Raw genomic sequence first — 16056 nt, forward strand, 5'->3', positions numbered from 1 at the left:
CACTTAATAACAAAATAGGAAAAGAGCTCAATCTTCACTCCTTAGGTGGGGCCAGACCTCCATACTCGTACATATCCTTTGTGTCAAAGTCTACAATACTGCGGAGCAAAACCGCAAATAGGGACACCATAGTGAGATTTTACAAAATCTCGATAAGCAAAACCAATTCTAAGTTTCTAACACTCAAAATGCATGCAAGTGGAAAAATATGACATTATGCAATTAGGAAATTTCAAAGAATTATACGCTTGTAGTTTATCAAACTCAAGTATATACCCATTTCTCACACAAGACACAACACACCTGAAAATCACATTTTTAATTTGAAAATATTCATTTGATTGAAGTATGCACCATGGTCTCCCCTATGGACCATCCGCACACTTTGGTTCCCTTCGTCACACCATGGGTATCAACCGTGCCAAGCAATGCCTAGCTCTGTGCCCTGGGCATACTTGATTAGACATTCTCTAGCCTTCGTTAGCAGAGAGGCAACGGAGTCGCCCGAGCCCATTGTCGCCCGACGACAACTGAGGGGACGTCACTCAGTTTTATGCACTCCCGAGTGACCAAATGAGCTCCTTTGAGTTAATGGTCCATCTCGGCTTGAGGTCATGATACTCACACACCCGACATACAATCCATATAGTCATTTTATTAATGTATGCATCATGGTCTCTCCTATGGATCATTCACACACTTTGGCTCCCTTCGTAACAACATGGGTAATGACCGTGCATGTGAATTCGTAACAAGCGATGTCTAGCTCCATGCTCGGTGCATACGTCATCAGGCATCCTCTAGTCACCGCCAGCAAAGAGGCAACAGAGTCAACCAAAGAGCATTACTGTCTCGCTCGAGCTCGTTGTCGCCTAAAGACAACCCAAGGGACGTCACTCAATTTTATGCGCCCCCGAGTGACCAAATGAGTTATTCCTAGATAATGTCTCATCTCATCTTGGAGTCTTCATAATCACACCCCACAAAATCCTTTGGCATAAAAATTTCAGCTTATATACACAAAATTAGAGTTTAATGACATAATTATCAACTACAACTATGAATTATAATGCAGCAAAAAATGCAATAATTAATAAGTGAATGACATAACGACAACAATATTTATTATGACAAACACAATATTTCAACAGCACATCCATTCCCAACATTAAAACCAACTACAAATTTCAGTCCCAACACTTCTCAAGGGCCCTCGGCCACTACACAATTTCACAGCCAGACTACAATTTCAAGCCCAACGCTTTACAGGGTATAATAGCCTAATCTATTAGGGAAAATCCTATGCCAATAATTTATTTAAATCAAATTCTATCTCCATGTATTTTAATTTAGGAGTCTTCATTACCGATTCTCCCTCTAGTATTATTATTTTGATCTTAATAATTTTGCTCCTTTTAATCTCATCCATAGATAGGGTATGAGAATTAGAGAAATATCTATTTACTTTACATCTCAACCACTCATTTTTATGAGTACAATAAATAAGTTCAGCTCCATCACCCGAAAAACCCATATATACTTCAGAAAAAGAATTTCAGCCTCTTGGAGTGGAACCCTAGCTTAGATCTCCTCTAGAACAAGACTATAATCATCTAAGTTCCTATTTTTTATTCATTTTCCCTAGAGATTTTTGTTCTACACACAATAAATAGCAACCAAGAGTCTTATTATATGAAATTTCTGCAGTTCCAGCCAAGAACCTTTTCCCTCCAGTTCTTTTAGCTCACACCTCTATCTTTTTGCTTTGATGCTCTAGTTCACACCCTTGGGAAGAAGACTAAGTCAGGTAAAAGTCTAGTTCCAAATCCTTTGTTTGTTAGGTCTATGCTTAGCAGAAAACAACAACAACTCAAGTTGATTTTTGAAAATCCAGCTGCTGTCCAAATTTGTTTAGTGACTTCCAAGCTTCGAATTTTCTCACATATTGCTTCTAATACTTGTTTAGTTGGGTGTATAAAAAAGTGGAGGGAAGTTACAAACAAGCATAAACGTGCAACCTACAGCTTGAAGGGGTGAGATGATTTTCTGCCCTGTTTTGTTCCAAGTTATACAATTTCTACAAAACATTCTATAGTTTTAACTCTACTTCTTCCTCTATTTGAATCACTTTTTAATTATGTTTAATCCTCCAATCTTATATGTTAAAAAAGTAGATATTAGTATGTATTTTTAACATTTTCCTCAAATTAATAACCTAAGTAAACAACCAAAGATTTCATTCAAACTAGTAAGTTTTGTCTTAGAATTTTCTGGTTTATCAAGAACTATCTTTGCTGTTTTATGCCATGTTTACACAAAAATGAGGTTTCTTTTCAATTTTTCTTCAACACTAGTATCCTTTGTTTATGTAGTTGGGATCATGGTTAATTGAAGGGAGTTTTAAAGCAAGAATATAACCAAGTTGCTGGCTATACAAGTTAGTGCAAAAATGTTTTGCTATGCATTATGTTTTAGTTCAAACCAGTCAATTTTCATCTCTATTTTGCATTTCATCTTTCACTCAACTAAAGTTACTTATTTGAGCAATAAAGTACTGAAAAACAAGGGCCAAACCAGCCATCAAGTAAGCCTTAGTTCTTCACACTTTTTGGTTCCAACATGGTTACCATAATAAGCTGTCAAATATCCATTTTGGTGAAATTTCCACATTTTGATACTTTCTTGTTCCCTTCAATTCCTAGCAAATTTCGATCATCTATAGATTCTTAATCCATAATTTTCACCTATCTTTCATGTAGAAAACTCAATAGTCTTTATTGAACAGCAAGCATGTTATTAAAAATATCTATGAATTTCTTTATATTGCTTGAAATGAGGAGTTTGAAATGGTTTGACTTAGTGCGAAGTATGGAAGTATAACATGAAATTGTTATACCTTCAAGAAATGGATGGTGAGAAGGAGATAATAAATTTGATTAACTTGGTTTCTTGTTGAGCTTGTTTGATATGTAAGGAAGTTGAAAGGATAGAGATTGTGCCTTGTAGTTGACTTTCTCTAAGTGAAGAGGAAGTTAAGGAAAATGCTTTACTTGCTTCTTGGATTTAAAGTAAACATCTAGCTAAGAGTATAGTTAGGAAAGCTTAATATGAAATGGGTATTGATATGTTCATTCCATTTCATTGAATAGGATTTATTGAAGTGCAAGAGGAAACAATGGTTGGGCTCGGAGGTAAGTAGCTATGACCAAACTTCTTACACAATATTTTTCTTCTATTAAATGCTCTCTTTTTCTTCAAATGCTTATTTTTAATGAAAAAGTAAATGTATATAATGCATATAATGTATAAGCTTTCTTGGTGGCCCATGTTAAGCATTGTTTTATTTATTTATTTATTCAAGAGCGGGCAGTCACCTGTCCAATAGTGACTCCCTCATGAATTTATTAATAAAGCCCTCACTTATGGCGGAAGAAAATCGTGGAAACAAACAAGGCCCATGAGGAAAAAACTCAAAATGCCCAAACCAGAAAAAGACCCTAGATAAGCCTATGAGCATAAACATGAACATGAAAGCCAAAAACAATAAAAGGACTATCGACATCTTAAGGAAGGAAGTCCAGATAAATCCAAATGGATCAAACCTCTAAGTGCCCGAGGTATGATAGAATTATTTGTATAGACCAAATCAACACCAAGGCCCATGTTAAGCATTGTATTAATTATAAATGTGTGTATAAGTATGATGTAAAATATTCACATTCAAGGTTGAGATCATGAAATTTATCATGTACATATTTTCTTAAAAACAAGTGATTTTATCAATATAAAGTTATAGCATGAAATGCATTTTCGTATGAAAGAAAAGGCATATTGCATTGGACTAAGAAAGATAATGAAAATATTATGAAAGGAAAAAGGAAAGATAAAAGGAAATGAAGGTTTTATGTATGAAAATACGTAATGGCCAACGACGGAATGATAATGGTACCAAAGAGGGGCAGATTGGAACACCAAATCGATTCTATTGATAGTGCACCCAGTGGCGCCACGGGCAGAATCAGGTCCAAAAGAGCGCTAACCTTAACACACAAGGAGTAATAGTGTGTACCGGCTAAAGAAAATTTAAAATTGATTCACAATGTTTAATTGAAATGTTTTAAACTTGTATGACTGTTAAAAAAAAATGAGTAACTGATGTATGATATTTTAACTGTATAGTGTAACTGCTTACCAAGTATTAGACTCACTTTTATGTTTAATGTTTTAAACATCCAAGTAATGACATAGATGAAGATGCAGAGCAAGACACTACTCAGAAAGGAGAGATGGATGCTTAGAAGCCTTGAGTTGGGTCTTGTTAATGATGTTTCCGTTTTTGGTTGGTTTTGTGAAACTGTTTGGACTATGTATTTTGAGAAAGCAAGCATTTTGTAAATAGGGTAGATGTTCATATTATGTAAATAGTTATGGTTTTTAATATGTAACCAATGGGACAATCTTATATTCTGACAAATATCTTATATTATTTTAAGTATATTAGTAGAACGAAACATAGCAGCTCATTCCATCTCTTGAGAGGGGTGTTCCAAGTTTGGTATTAGAAGTTCTGTAGACTTTTAGAGTTAAACTAGGCTGAAGTCTCTTTCTCTAGAGTATGTCAAACCGCAGGTTTAAAATGATATTTTCTTATTATGTGTCATGATTTATGTTAGGATGATAGTAAGTTATGCATTTTAATTTATATGAATCTATTGCTAATGTCACTGTCACACATGTTCTAGTATGGCATTACCGAACAATAATAAGCAACACAAACGTCGGGGCCAACCCTCTAGCCAAAATATAGTGAACCAACAGGAGACCCCAAGAGACATGGAGGAACTCATAAATGCAATTGCACGCTTAATAGAGGCATTTACAAGTGGCCAAACTGAGACAGAGGCAAACTCAACAGCCAAATGCCTTTGATCAATTCTGTAGACAACATCCTCAACTATTTGATGGTAAGGGGAATGAAACAGATGTTCACAACTGGATTGAGCGACTAGAGAATATTTTCAGTGTAGTTCCATGCACAGAACAACAGAAGGTGAAATTTGCTGCTTACAACTTATCAGACATGGCAAATGGATGGTGGGAGTCCACTCATGGACTTATTCGGCAAGAGCTAGTTGAGGCAACTCCAATTATGTGGACAAAATTCAAAGAAGCCTTCAACGACCAGTTCTTTCCTCTATCTATCAAAGAAGCTAAGGCTCCAGAGTTTGCAGATATGAAGCAGGGGTCTATGATTGTAAGACAATATGCCTCTAAATTTATAGAATTATCGAGGTTTGCTAGTACCTAATTCCCAATGATTCACTAAAGGATGAAAAATTCGAGCAGGGACTAAATCCGAGAATCATGGATTCTCTACTTGTGCTGAAAATAAGAAATTTCTCTGATCTTGAAGATTGAGCAGTGTCCTCAAAGAATACTTGCGTGTCAAATCAGACTTGTTCAACCAGAAGAAGAGGCAATTTCAGTCTTTAGATCAAAGCCGAGGCAAGAGGCCGATGTATAGTAATGCACCAGACTGATTCAGACAAATAGACCTCTCTAGTGTAACATGGCAGCACCTCGTCCCGCTTGCTGGAACGGTGGCAAACTTCACTCCGGAAAATGTTTAATGGAAACCAATACTTGCTTCAAGTGTGGGAAAGCGGGTCACAAGGCAAGAGAACATCCCACGTTAGGTTCTCCTCTTGCTCAAGTGGCTACCCTAGACAAAAGAAGCTAGCTCTAACTCAAGTCTTTGCTTTTACAATGGACGATGTTGATGTGTCCAACGATCTGGTGACAAGTATCATTTTCCTATTTTCACATCGTGCATTAATACTATTTGATTCTGGTGCTACACACTCTATTATATCCTGTACTTATGCTTGTTTGAGTGAAAAAATACTGGAACCCCTAAAGTTTATGATGTATATTTCTACACCGCTAGGAGATTATGTAAATTGTAAGTCTGTGCTTAAGAATTGTGTAATTGAGATACAAGGCCGACATCTTCATGCTGATTTGTTAGTATTTGACATGGAAGGGTTTGATGTGATACTGGGTATGGAATTGTTGGCACGATATCATGCTTACATGTAGTGTTTTAAGAAAGAGGTAGTCTTTAGACCTTCAAGTGAAGTAGAATTTCGATTAAGTGTTGTGTGTAAAAGCTCTACACCAAAAATGATTTCCCCAATGAAGGCTACAACAATGTTAAAGATGGGTTCTCTGGCAAGTTTGGTAATGCCACAACCGAATGAGCCAAAGTTGTAAGACATTGCAGTGGTGAAGGAGTTACCTAATGTTTTTACAGATGATCTAGCCGAATTACCTCCAAATAGAGAAATTGAGTTTTATATAGATCTCATTCCGAGAACAGCGCCTATCTCTAAAGCACCATATCGAATGTCACTTGTAGAACTTAAGGAACTTAAAGATTAGCTGCAAGAATTATTAGAGAAGGGTTTTATTTGCCCAAGTGTATCACCCTGGAGTAGCAGTTCTCTTTGTAAAGAAGAAGGATGGTTCGATGTGGCTTTGCATTGATTATCGAAAACTAAATAGGGTGACTATTAAGAACGGGTATCCATTGCAGTAAATTGATGATTTGTTTGATCAACTACAGGGAGCTTAGGTATTCTCCAAAATCGATCTTCGCTCGGGGTACCATCAACTTAAGATCAAAGCAGATGATGTTCCGAAGATTGGTTTTAGAATGAGGTATGGTCACTATGAATTTCTAGTAATGCCATTTGGATTGAGTAAACACTCAACAGCTTTCGTGGACTTGATGAACCACTATTCAGGGAATACATCAATCAGTTTGTGATTTTATTCATTGATGATATCTTCATTTATTCAAGAAGCCCAGAAGAACATACGAAACATTTGGAAGTTGTTTTGCAAATTTTGAGTGAGAAGAAGTTGTATGCAAAACTAAAGAAATGTGAGTTTTGGCTACAAGAAATTGTTTTTCATGGGCATGTAGTGTCGAAAGATGGGATTTTTGTGAACCCTGCTAAAGTCAAGGTCGTAGTGGAGTGGCCCAGGCCCAAGATTGTTCAAGAAATTAGAAGTTTCATGGACTTGTTGGGTATTATAGAAGTTGCAGTTCCTATGACTAAGTTGACCGGGAAGAATGAGAAATTTGTGTGGACAATAGAATGTGAAGAGAGTTTCTAGGAGCTGAAAAAGAGACTCATAACAACACCTGTTCTTACAATACCTAAATGTACTAGTGGATTTGTGATTTATAGTGATGCTTCACACAAGGGTTTTAAATGTGTTATTATACAGCATGGGAAAGTTGTAGCATATGCATCGCGTCAACTTAAGGCGTATGAGCGCAATTGCCCAACTTATGATTTAGAGTTGGCTGCAGCTATTTTTGCTTTGAAGATATGGCGGCATTATCTTTATGGGGAGCGTTATGAAATTTATACATATCACAAAAGTCTCAAGTATTTCTTCACTCAAAAGGAGTTAGACATGAGACAACATAAATGATTAGAACTACCGAAAGACTATGACTGCAATATTAATTGCCATCCCTGCAAAGCTAACGTAGTTGCAAATGCCCTAAGCAGAAAATCTTCTTTTAGTACTCTTGCGACTATGTACATCCCTCAGAAATATATTTTATTGGATATGGAGAAGCTAGAAGTTGAAATGGTGAGAGATGTACAAGCAATGTTAAGTAGCCTAGTTCAGCTCAACAGTATTGTATCATATTAAGGCCGCTCAAGCTGATGATATTAGCTTTCTGAAGATTAGGAAGGAGATACATGAAGGGAAGCAACCTGACTTTATAATTTCTTATATGGGTCCTTGCGGTTTAGCATGTGCCAGATAAGAAAGAAATATGAGATTTGATATTAAGGGAAGCACAGAAGTCTCTATACACAATGCAACCAAGTAGTACCAAAATGTATCGAGACTCATGAAAACACTACTGGTGGAATGGAATGAAATGGGATGTGGCCAACTACGTGGCACAATGCTTATCATGCCAACAAGTCAAGGCCAAACACCAAAGACCTTGAGGAACACTTCAATTGTTACCAATCCCAATTTAGCCATGGGAAGGCTCGCACTACCCCCGCAATTCTTAGACATGCACAATGTTTTCCACATATCAATGCTATGGAAGTATGTACATGACCCTTCCCATGTACGAGAGTATGAGTTCCTCCAAGTGCGTGAAGATTTTTTACATGAAGAAGCACCTACACGAATCCTAGATCAGAAGATTCAAGTACTTCGTAACAAAACCATTTCTATGGTCAAGGTACTTAATTTGGAATCATCATACCGAACAAGAAGATACATGGGAGCGTGAAGAAGATATAAGAGATAAATATCCCTATCTCTTCCACTAAGGTACATACTATCTTGAGGACGAAGAGGAGAGTTGTAATATCCGAACCTATTAAGGAAAATCCTATGCCAATAATTTATTTAAATCAAATTGTTTCACCATATATTTTGATTTAGGAGTCTTCATTACCCTTTACTATTATTATTTTGGTCTTAATAATTTTGCTCATTTTAATCTCATCAAGGGGTGAGAAAAAACCGGTGAACTGGTAAACCAGACCGAACCAAACTGAACCGGTGGGTTTGGTCCGGTACTGGGTTCGGTTCTGTCCGTTACCGATTTCATTTTTCTCAAAACCGATCAAAATTGCTCCGGTTCCGGTTTTCATTTTTCTAACACCGGACCGAACTGGTTCATATATATATTTTTAAATTTTTTATATTGTATAAAATATGTTTTATATGATTTTTTATATTATATATAATTATATATAAAATAATTTTGTATCATATGATAAATTACTAATTAATACAATATTAATTTAAAATCCTATATAAATAACTATATATTATTACTATAGTCTATTGTATTAGTAGTTATACTAATACTATATCACTATATATAGTATATAAAATCTCAAAACTATATACCGATTCGGTATATATCACTATATAATATATTACTAGTTATACGGTATCAGTTATTCAAATATCAAAACTGATATATACCGATTCGGTTAAAAAATATATTAAAAATCAAACCGAACCAAATCGGTTACGCTCCTAATCTCATCCATAGAAGGGTGTGAGAATTAGAGAAATATACCAGAAAAAGATTATAGTCCAGCCCATCACCCGATAAACCCATATACATGACTTCAGAAAAAAAGAAAAAAAAATCAATTTTTACCTAAAACGTTCAGCTTCTTCTTACTTCTCTTCAGCTCATCTTTCAACCTCTTGGAGTGGATCCCTAGCTTAGATCTCCTCTAGAAAAAGACTAAAATCATGCAAGTTCCTATTATCGATTTTTTTTCCCTAGAGATTTTTGTTCTACACACAACAAATAGCAACCAAGAGTCTTATTATCTGAAATTTCCGCAAGTTCCAGCCAAGAGCCTCTTCCCTCCACTTCTTTTAGCTCACACCTCTATCTTTTTGCTTTGATGCTCCAGTTCACACCCTTGGGAAGAAGACTACGTCAGGTAAAAATATGTTCCAAATCTTTTGTTTGTTAGGTCTATGCTTAGCTCAAAACAACAACACCACAAATTAATCAGTTCTAAAAATCCTTCTGTTGTCCAAATTTGTTTATTGACTTCCAGCTTCGAGTTTTCTCACATATTGCTTCTAATACTTATTTAGTTGGGTGTATAAAAAAATGGAGGGAAGGTAGAAACAAGCATAAATCGTGCAACCCACAGCTTGAAGAGGGGAGATGATTTTCTGCTTAGTTTTGTTCCAAGTTATACAATTTCTACAAAAGATTCTGCTATAGTTTTAACTCTACTTCTTCCTCTATTTGAATCAATTTTTAATTATGTTTAATCCTCCAATTTTATGTGTTAAAAAAGTAGATATTAGTATGTATTTTTAACATTTTCCTCAAGTTAATAACCTAAGTAAACAACCAAAGATTTCATTCAAACTAGTAAGTTTTCTTAGAATTTTCTGGTTTATCAAGAACTATCTTTGCTGTTTTATGCCATGTTTACACAAAAATGAGGTTTCTTTTCAATTTTTCTTCAAAAACAGTATCCTTTGTTTATGTAGTTGAGATTCTGGTTAATTGAAGGGAGTTCTTTAGAAAGAATATAACCAAGTTACTGGTTGTACAAGTTAGTGCAGAAATTTTCTGCTACGCATTATGTTTTAGTTCAAACCAGTCTATTTTCATCCCTATTTTCCATTTCATCTTTCAATTGATTAAAGTTACTTATTTGAGTAGTAAACTACTAAAAAACAAGGGCAAAATCAGCTATCAAGTACGCCTTAGTTCTTCACACTTCTTGATTCCAACAACCGAATGAGTCAAAGTTGCAAGACATTGCAATGGTGAAGGAGTTCTCTATTTTTTTCAGATGATATTCTAGCTGGATTACCTCTAGATCGAGAAATTGAATTTTCTATAGATCTTATTCCGGGAACAGCGCCTATCTCTAAAGCACCATATGGTATGGCACTTGTAGAACTCAAGGAACTTAAAGATCATCTGCAAGAATTATTAGAGAAGGGTTTTATTCATCCAAGTGTATCACCCTCGATTGCACCAGTTCTCTTTGTAAAGAAGAAGGATGGTTTGATTTGGCTTTGTATTGATTATCGAGAAATAAATAGGGTGATTATTAAGAACAGGTATTGCCGCGGATTGATGATTTGTTTGATCAACTATAGGGAGCTCAGCTATTCTCCAAAATTGATCTTTGCTTGGGGTACCATCAAATTATGATCAAAGCAAAGGATGTTCCGAAGACTGCTTTTAGAAATAGGTATGAGCACTATGAATTTCTAGTAATTTCGTTTGGATTGACTAACACTTCAGCAACTTTCATGGACTTGATGGATTGTGTATTCAAGGAATACATAGACCAGTTTGTGATTGTTTTGATTGATGATATCCTCATTTATTCAAAAATCCTGAAAGAATATACGAAATATTTGGAAGTTGTTTTGCAGATTTTGAGAGACAAAAAGTTTTATACCAAACTAAAGAAATGTAAATTTTGACTACAATAAATTGTTTATCTTGGGCATGCGGTGTCGAAAAATGGGATTTCTATGGACTTTGCCAAAGTCAAGGCCATAGTGGAGTGGCCTAGCCCAAGACTGTTTGAGAAATCAAAAGTTTCCTTGGACTCACTAGGTATTACAGAAGATTTTTCAAGGGATTCTCATGCTTTGCAGTTCTATGATTAGCTGACTAGGAAAAACATTTCTACGTAACAATCCATTTGACTGTATTCAGATTCAATCGACCAATCAACCGATGCATTCAAACATAGAGATACGGTCAAACACAATGAACTAAACATTTATCTGGGACGAGACTTAATCGTCCTAGAAAAATCATTACATTTGAACTCCATCAAACGATTTCATTGGTTTCATCCCTTTTTATGACGAAATTCAAATTCTTGTCTCAAAAAATCTGTTGGAATAGTGATATTGGTATGATCTTGGGATGATTTTTTTGGTTCCAAAAACCTTTTTTGTTGTTGTGTGACGGTTTAGGATGCATTTGTAACGATCCGGCCTAATAATTTTAAGGTTGAGATATTAACAGTTTTTATTGGACCTAAATTATATTTAATGAGTCATATTGGATAAGTCCACGAGCGATAAATTATTGAGGTTGATTATAAATTTTAATCAAAGTTTTGAATACTGTACCGGACATCGTACCGGTTAAGGCACTGGAACGAAATATTTCGATACCGATACCGTTTCGTGTACCGTATTTTCAAAATAGTCGATATATAAATAAATTATATATATAAATTATATTTCAAAATAATAGTCAATATATGAATAAATTATATATAAATACATATATATAAATTATAAATAGTCTAATCTTAATTGAGAGTAAAAAAATGAGTTGGGAATTTGAAAAAATAAAAAAAGAAGAAAAAATTAAAGGCAGAAAAATCAGCCAGTACAAGCCGAAATACAGGCCAGTACAAGCTGAAATATCGATCGGTATGGTCTGTTTTTGAGTCGGTACCAAATATGTAATACTTGTACCGGACCAGTGACCGGTACTACATATACCAGCTGGTACGATACGGTATTTAAAACAATAATTTTAATTAGGCTTAATCACTAAGTTACATCTCATTTATTATGCATTTCTCCTTGTGTGTGTGATTAGGAGCGATAAATGCTTATATCTGTGTGTGTGATTTTGATTTATATTGTACTCTATTTAATTGAACAGATTCATACAAAGTGAGAGAAAATTATTTTCCTGTTTAGTGATTGATTTGGTTATTCCAAATCGGTAATTTACTTCTCCCAACAGCGTGTGGTGACCCTGCATGTCTTTGATCGCACTAATTACTTTTATCCAGGCCGCCAGGTTAGAGATATAATTAACCGTTCGTCCTATATATAAATATATATATATATATATATATTATTTAATGTATATACTGATCTAATTTATGAGATAATGGTACGCATTTAATTACAATTTGTGGATTTATAGAATTGAAGCTACTATATAGACACATAAATCTTTTTTTTTTTTTTTAACTTAGCTGACTTCAAAGAAAATTATGTGATTCAAGCTCCCACATATGCAAATGTGAGTCCATTAACTAGTTAGTACAAGTTCGTAAGTTAATATTGGTATGGTAAATGTATAATTGAATAGTGTCATGTTAACTGCAATCTTATAAGATATTAATGTTATAAATTACTTGTACATACACTTTATACTTATAACCAATTAATTATCTGAAATCTAGAAATTTGCACGAAACGAGCCAAATTAAATGCCCGGTCTTCAACAGCAAAAGTATTATTTGTTCGCTTAACAATTAAGATTGGAAATTGGAATAACAGGTACCACTATTCATCTGTAAAACTTGTAGGAAAAACTAGCTCAAGTAAGAGCTCGTTTGTTTTCAGAGATGAGATGAGATGAGATGAGATGAAAGTTAAAAAGTTGAATAAAATATTGTTAGAATATATTTTTTAATATTATTTTTGTTTTGGGATTTGAAAAAGTTGAATTGTTTATTTTATTTTGTATGGAGATTTAAAAAAATTGTAATGATAAAGTGAGATAAGATGAGATGAAATGAGATGTTTCCTGAAAACTAACGAGACCTTAACTTGTAAGAGAAACTACACTTCGACGTAGAAACTACGAGGCAATGTCAGTGGAGAGCTACCCTAGCCTAGATCACACTGAAAAAAGAAGTAGGGCTGGGAGGGGTTGGAATATCTACAGTACCTTCCAGCATAAGTAGAACTTTCTTCATCGATGGCCGGAGTGATGGCTCATCCTGAATGCACCAAAGTCCTAATTTAATCATTCTCTCCAACTGTTTCTTGTCAACCTCATCATCCGGCCCGACTAACTGCTCCAAGTCGCCAGCCTCGAAACAGTGGTAGACCCACAATTCAAGAATAGCTCTATCCTCTGGTAGATTCATATCCATACTCTTTCGTCGACAGATGACCTCCAACAACACAATTCCATAGCTGTAAACATCTGCTTTGACTGTGATGGGTAGTTTCCGATGCCACTCCGGTGCAACATACCCCCTTGTCCCTCTAATGCCGGTAAAGGTTCTAGTTTGGTCTGGCTTCAGTAGCTTTGCCAATCCAAAATCAGAGATTTTTGCCCGCCCGTAATCATCCATGAGAATGTTCTGGGGTTTTATGTCACAGTGAATGATTTGTCGCTCGCACTCTTCGTGGAGATAAAGGATTCCTTTTGCTATGTCGCGAGCAATTCCCGTTCTTTCTTCCCAACAAGGTTGTTTTCCTGGTGTGAAAAGTATATTTGCGAGTGATCCATTGCTCATGTACTCATATACCAAAAGCCTATGAGTTCCCTCGTGACAATATCCAAGTAGACAGACCAGGTTTCTGTGATGCGTTCTCCCGATCACTTTCATCTCAGTCTGGAACTCTATTTCCCCTTCAGCCAACACTTTTTCCAGCCTCTTCACTGCCACAACCTTCTGGCCATTCAGTATTGCCCCTTTGTAAACTGTGCCAAATGATCCTCTTCCAACCTCTTCCCTAAAGCCATCGGTCGCTTTCTCAAGTTCAAGATAAGTAAATCGTCGCAGAGCAACATCGTCGCTCAGCTCGACATTTCCATTAAACGGGAGCTTCCTATACCAGAAATGATTTTTGTAGAGCACAATTCCGGAAACTACCGACATCATACATCCAAAGGTAAGAAAGACAGCACCAACAATTAGAATTTCCAGTCGAGGGTCTTTCTGGTTGTCTTTTGGCATATCAGCGGGCATCGATTTACCTACCTTGATGGAAGCTATGTTTGAATCAGTCAACTGCCTTCTCCCGTATCTCAATGGGAGCCTTTGTTTTCTGCACTTCCTGTCATTGAATAGCACAGCTTCACAGTTACAGTCCTCTAAGCAAGCTCGTTCGCAATCTTCTTTGATAGGAAATGACAAAACAGAATACGAAATATCTTCCCATGCGGTATTAGGCAGCTCGCGCATGGTGTACGTATTGTATTCATTCTTACTTTTGCAATCTGCAGCATTGAAATTTCTCTCACAGCCTGCAGTCCAGTTCCCCTGGTGTACCATCTCGAACCCTGGAAGACATTTGCATTGAGCTTTATTGTCACTTAGAGCACAAAACCCGTTTAATCCACAGAGACCCTTGGGATCACACAAATCATTGGAAGATGACCACACAATTGACCAGTTTCCATTCTGTTTCAACTTATATGAGTACAGTCGGAATATCCCATCTGCATCAATTCTCATAAGATAAATGGTTTCTTCCGTAGGATATCCTCCATCAGTTAGATTCTTAATGATAGAACCAGTAGTGTTGAGCAAGTAAAGATGACCCTCAGTATCAAGGTTTAGCGTCACGTTCTCTCCCGTTCCACCTGTCCAGGATGTAAAGTAAGAATAAGGAGCGGTGTCGGGAGTGTCCACCGGATACTGAATAAGGTTTCCATCATGTTGCATCTTAAGACGAAAGATTCCCGTTGAGTGATCAGTTTCTGATATACTAGAAAACAGCTCCGTACCTGCAAAGAGACGTTGACCGGGTAAAAGGGAATCCGTCGGATGCTCAAAACTCTGCCACAGCATTTCTTGATCGGAATTATAGAGCACAAAATTTCCTGTATCAAGCATGGCAGCTGAAGTAGACCCAAGAGAATCAGCTATGATGATTGGCGTTTGCTCTGGTGTCGATTGCAGGACAAGCGTGCCATCACTAGAAAAATTCAAGGTAGCACTGCTGGTGGCTAGAGGTCCATCACGATTTGCAGTCCAAATAATAGTTCTTTTAGGAATTCCGGCAAGAAAAATACCAACAGCGTAGCCATTGCCTTGCTTATAAAATCCAAAGGCATAGAGACCAGAACGTGATACCCACGTAGAGTTGATGCCGGGTGTTAGATAAGAGCCTCGGCTTACATTGGACTCCATTTGTTGAGCTGAAGCAGTGCAAAATGCAGAGAGAAAGAGAAACGCAATGATAGAATCCATAACAAGCAGAATGAGCTCTTTGTAACTTCTCTGTTCTCCTCTCTTTTGTTTCGTTTGATATGATTGCTTCTGCTCAAGTTATAAATCAGCCTATTTCAACCTCAACTCACAAGTCTACGACGACTTACGAGTCTAACAAGACAAATTCATAGCAATCTTACCGACTACGGACTACGTACTTGTGGGTTATTGCACGCAGGACCGGCGAGGGTTTTGACGAATTCAAAATGAGATCACATTGTTAATTTAGTAAATAAATATGAGATGAATGTTATATATCATATACTATTTAATTCTACGCTTTATATTTATAATTTTTTTATAAGATGTGGGATGTTTTACATAAATTATGAAAATATTTTTTATAAGGTATGGAGTGGTGAGTAGTAGTTGATGAGAATTTTTTTAAATATTATATTAAAAACTAAAATTAAAACAATCCGTTCTTCTAATCTTTTAATTTCGAAAACATATCTAAAACGTCATTATCTGAATATTTTGCCATATATTAGATGTTTTT

At 35.9% G+C, this 16056-nt stretch overlaps 1 protein-coding gene and 1 long non-coding RNA gene across 3 annotated transcripts; one reads left to right on the forward strand and one right to left on the reverse strand.

Moving 5' to 3' along the window:
• The first annotated feature begins 1525 nt into the window (after window positions 1-1525).
• Window positions 1526-5299, forward strand: LOC121250695. Of its 2 annotated transcripts, XR_005937836.1 has the most exons (4): window positions 1526-1807; window positions 1967-2033; window positions 3150-3191; window positions 4743-5299. It is a non-coding gene; the product is annotated as an uncharacterized LOC121250695 (long non-coding RNA). The 2 variants fall into 2 exon arrangements; XR_005937837.1 differs by lacking the exon at window positions 4743-5299 and having other exon boundaries at window positions 3150-4523.
• Window positions 5300-12854: 7555 nt separating this feature from the next.
• Window positions 12855-15599, reverse strand: LOC121248670 (G-type lectin S-receptor-like serine/threonine-protein kinase LECRK3). The gene is made up of 2 exons (XM_041147211.1): window positions 13172-15599; window positions 12855-12921 (listed from the first exon to the last, which is right to left on the reverse strand). The coding sequence occupies exon 1, from the start codon at window positions 15534-15536 to the stop codon at window positions 13221-13223; it is 2316 nt and encodes a 771-aa protein (XP_041003145.1). The 5' UTR covers window positions 15537-15599; the 3' UTR covers window positions 12855-12921; window positions 13172-13220.
• Between the last annotated feature and the right edge of the window lie 457 nt (window positions 15600-16056).

This window comes from Juglans microcarpa x Juglans regia, chromosome 2D, assembly GCF_004785595.1.
Source record: "Juglans microcarpa x Juglans regia isolate MS1-56 chromosome 2D, Jm3101_v1.0, whole genome shotgun sequence".
In the NCBI taxonomy this organism is placed as follows: domain Eukaryota; kingdom Viridiplantae; phylum Streptophyta; class Magnoliopsida; order Fagales; family Juglandaceae; genus Juglans; species Juglans microcarpa x Juglans regia.

Excerpts from the sequence above, each read along its gene's own strand:
- LOC121248670 (XM_041147211.1), bottom strand. The coding sequence starts at position 15,536 with ATGGATTCTATCATTGCGTTTCTCTTTCTCTCTGCATTTTGCACTGCT.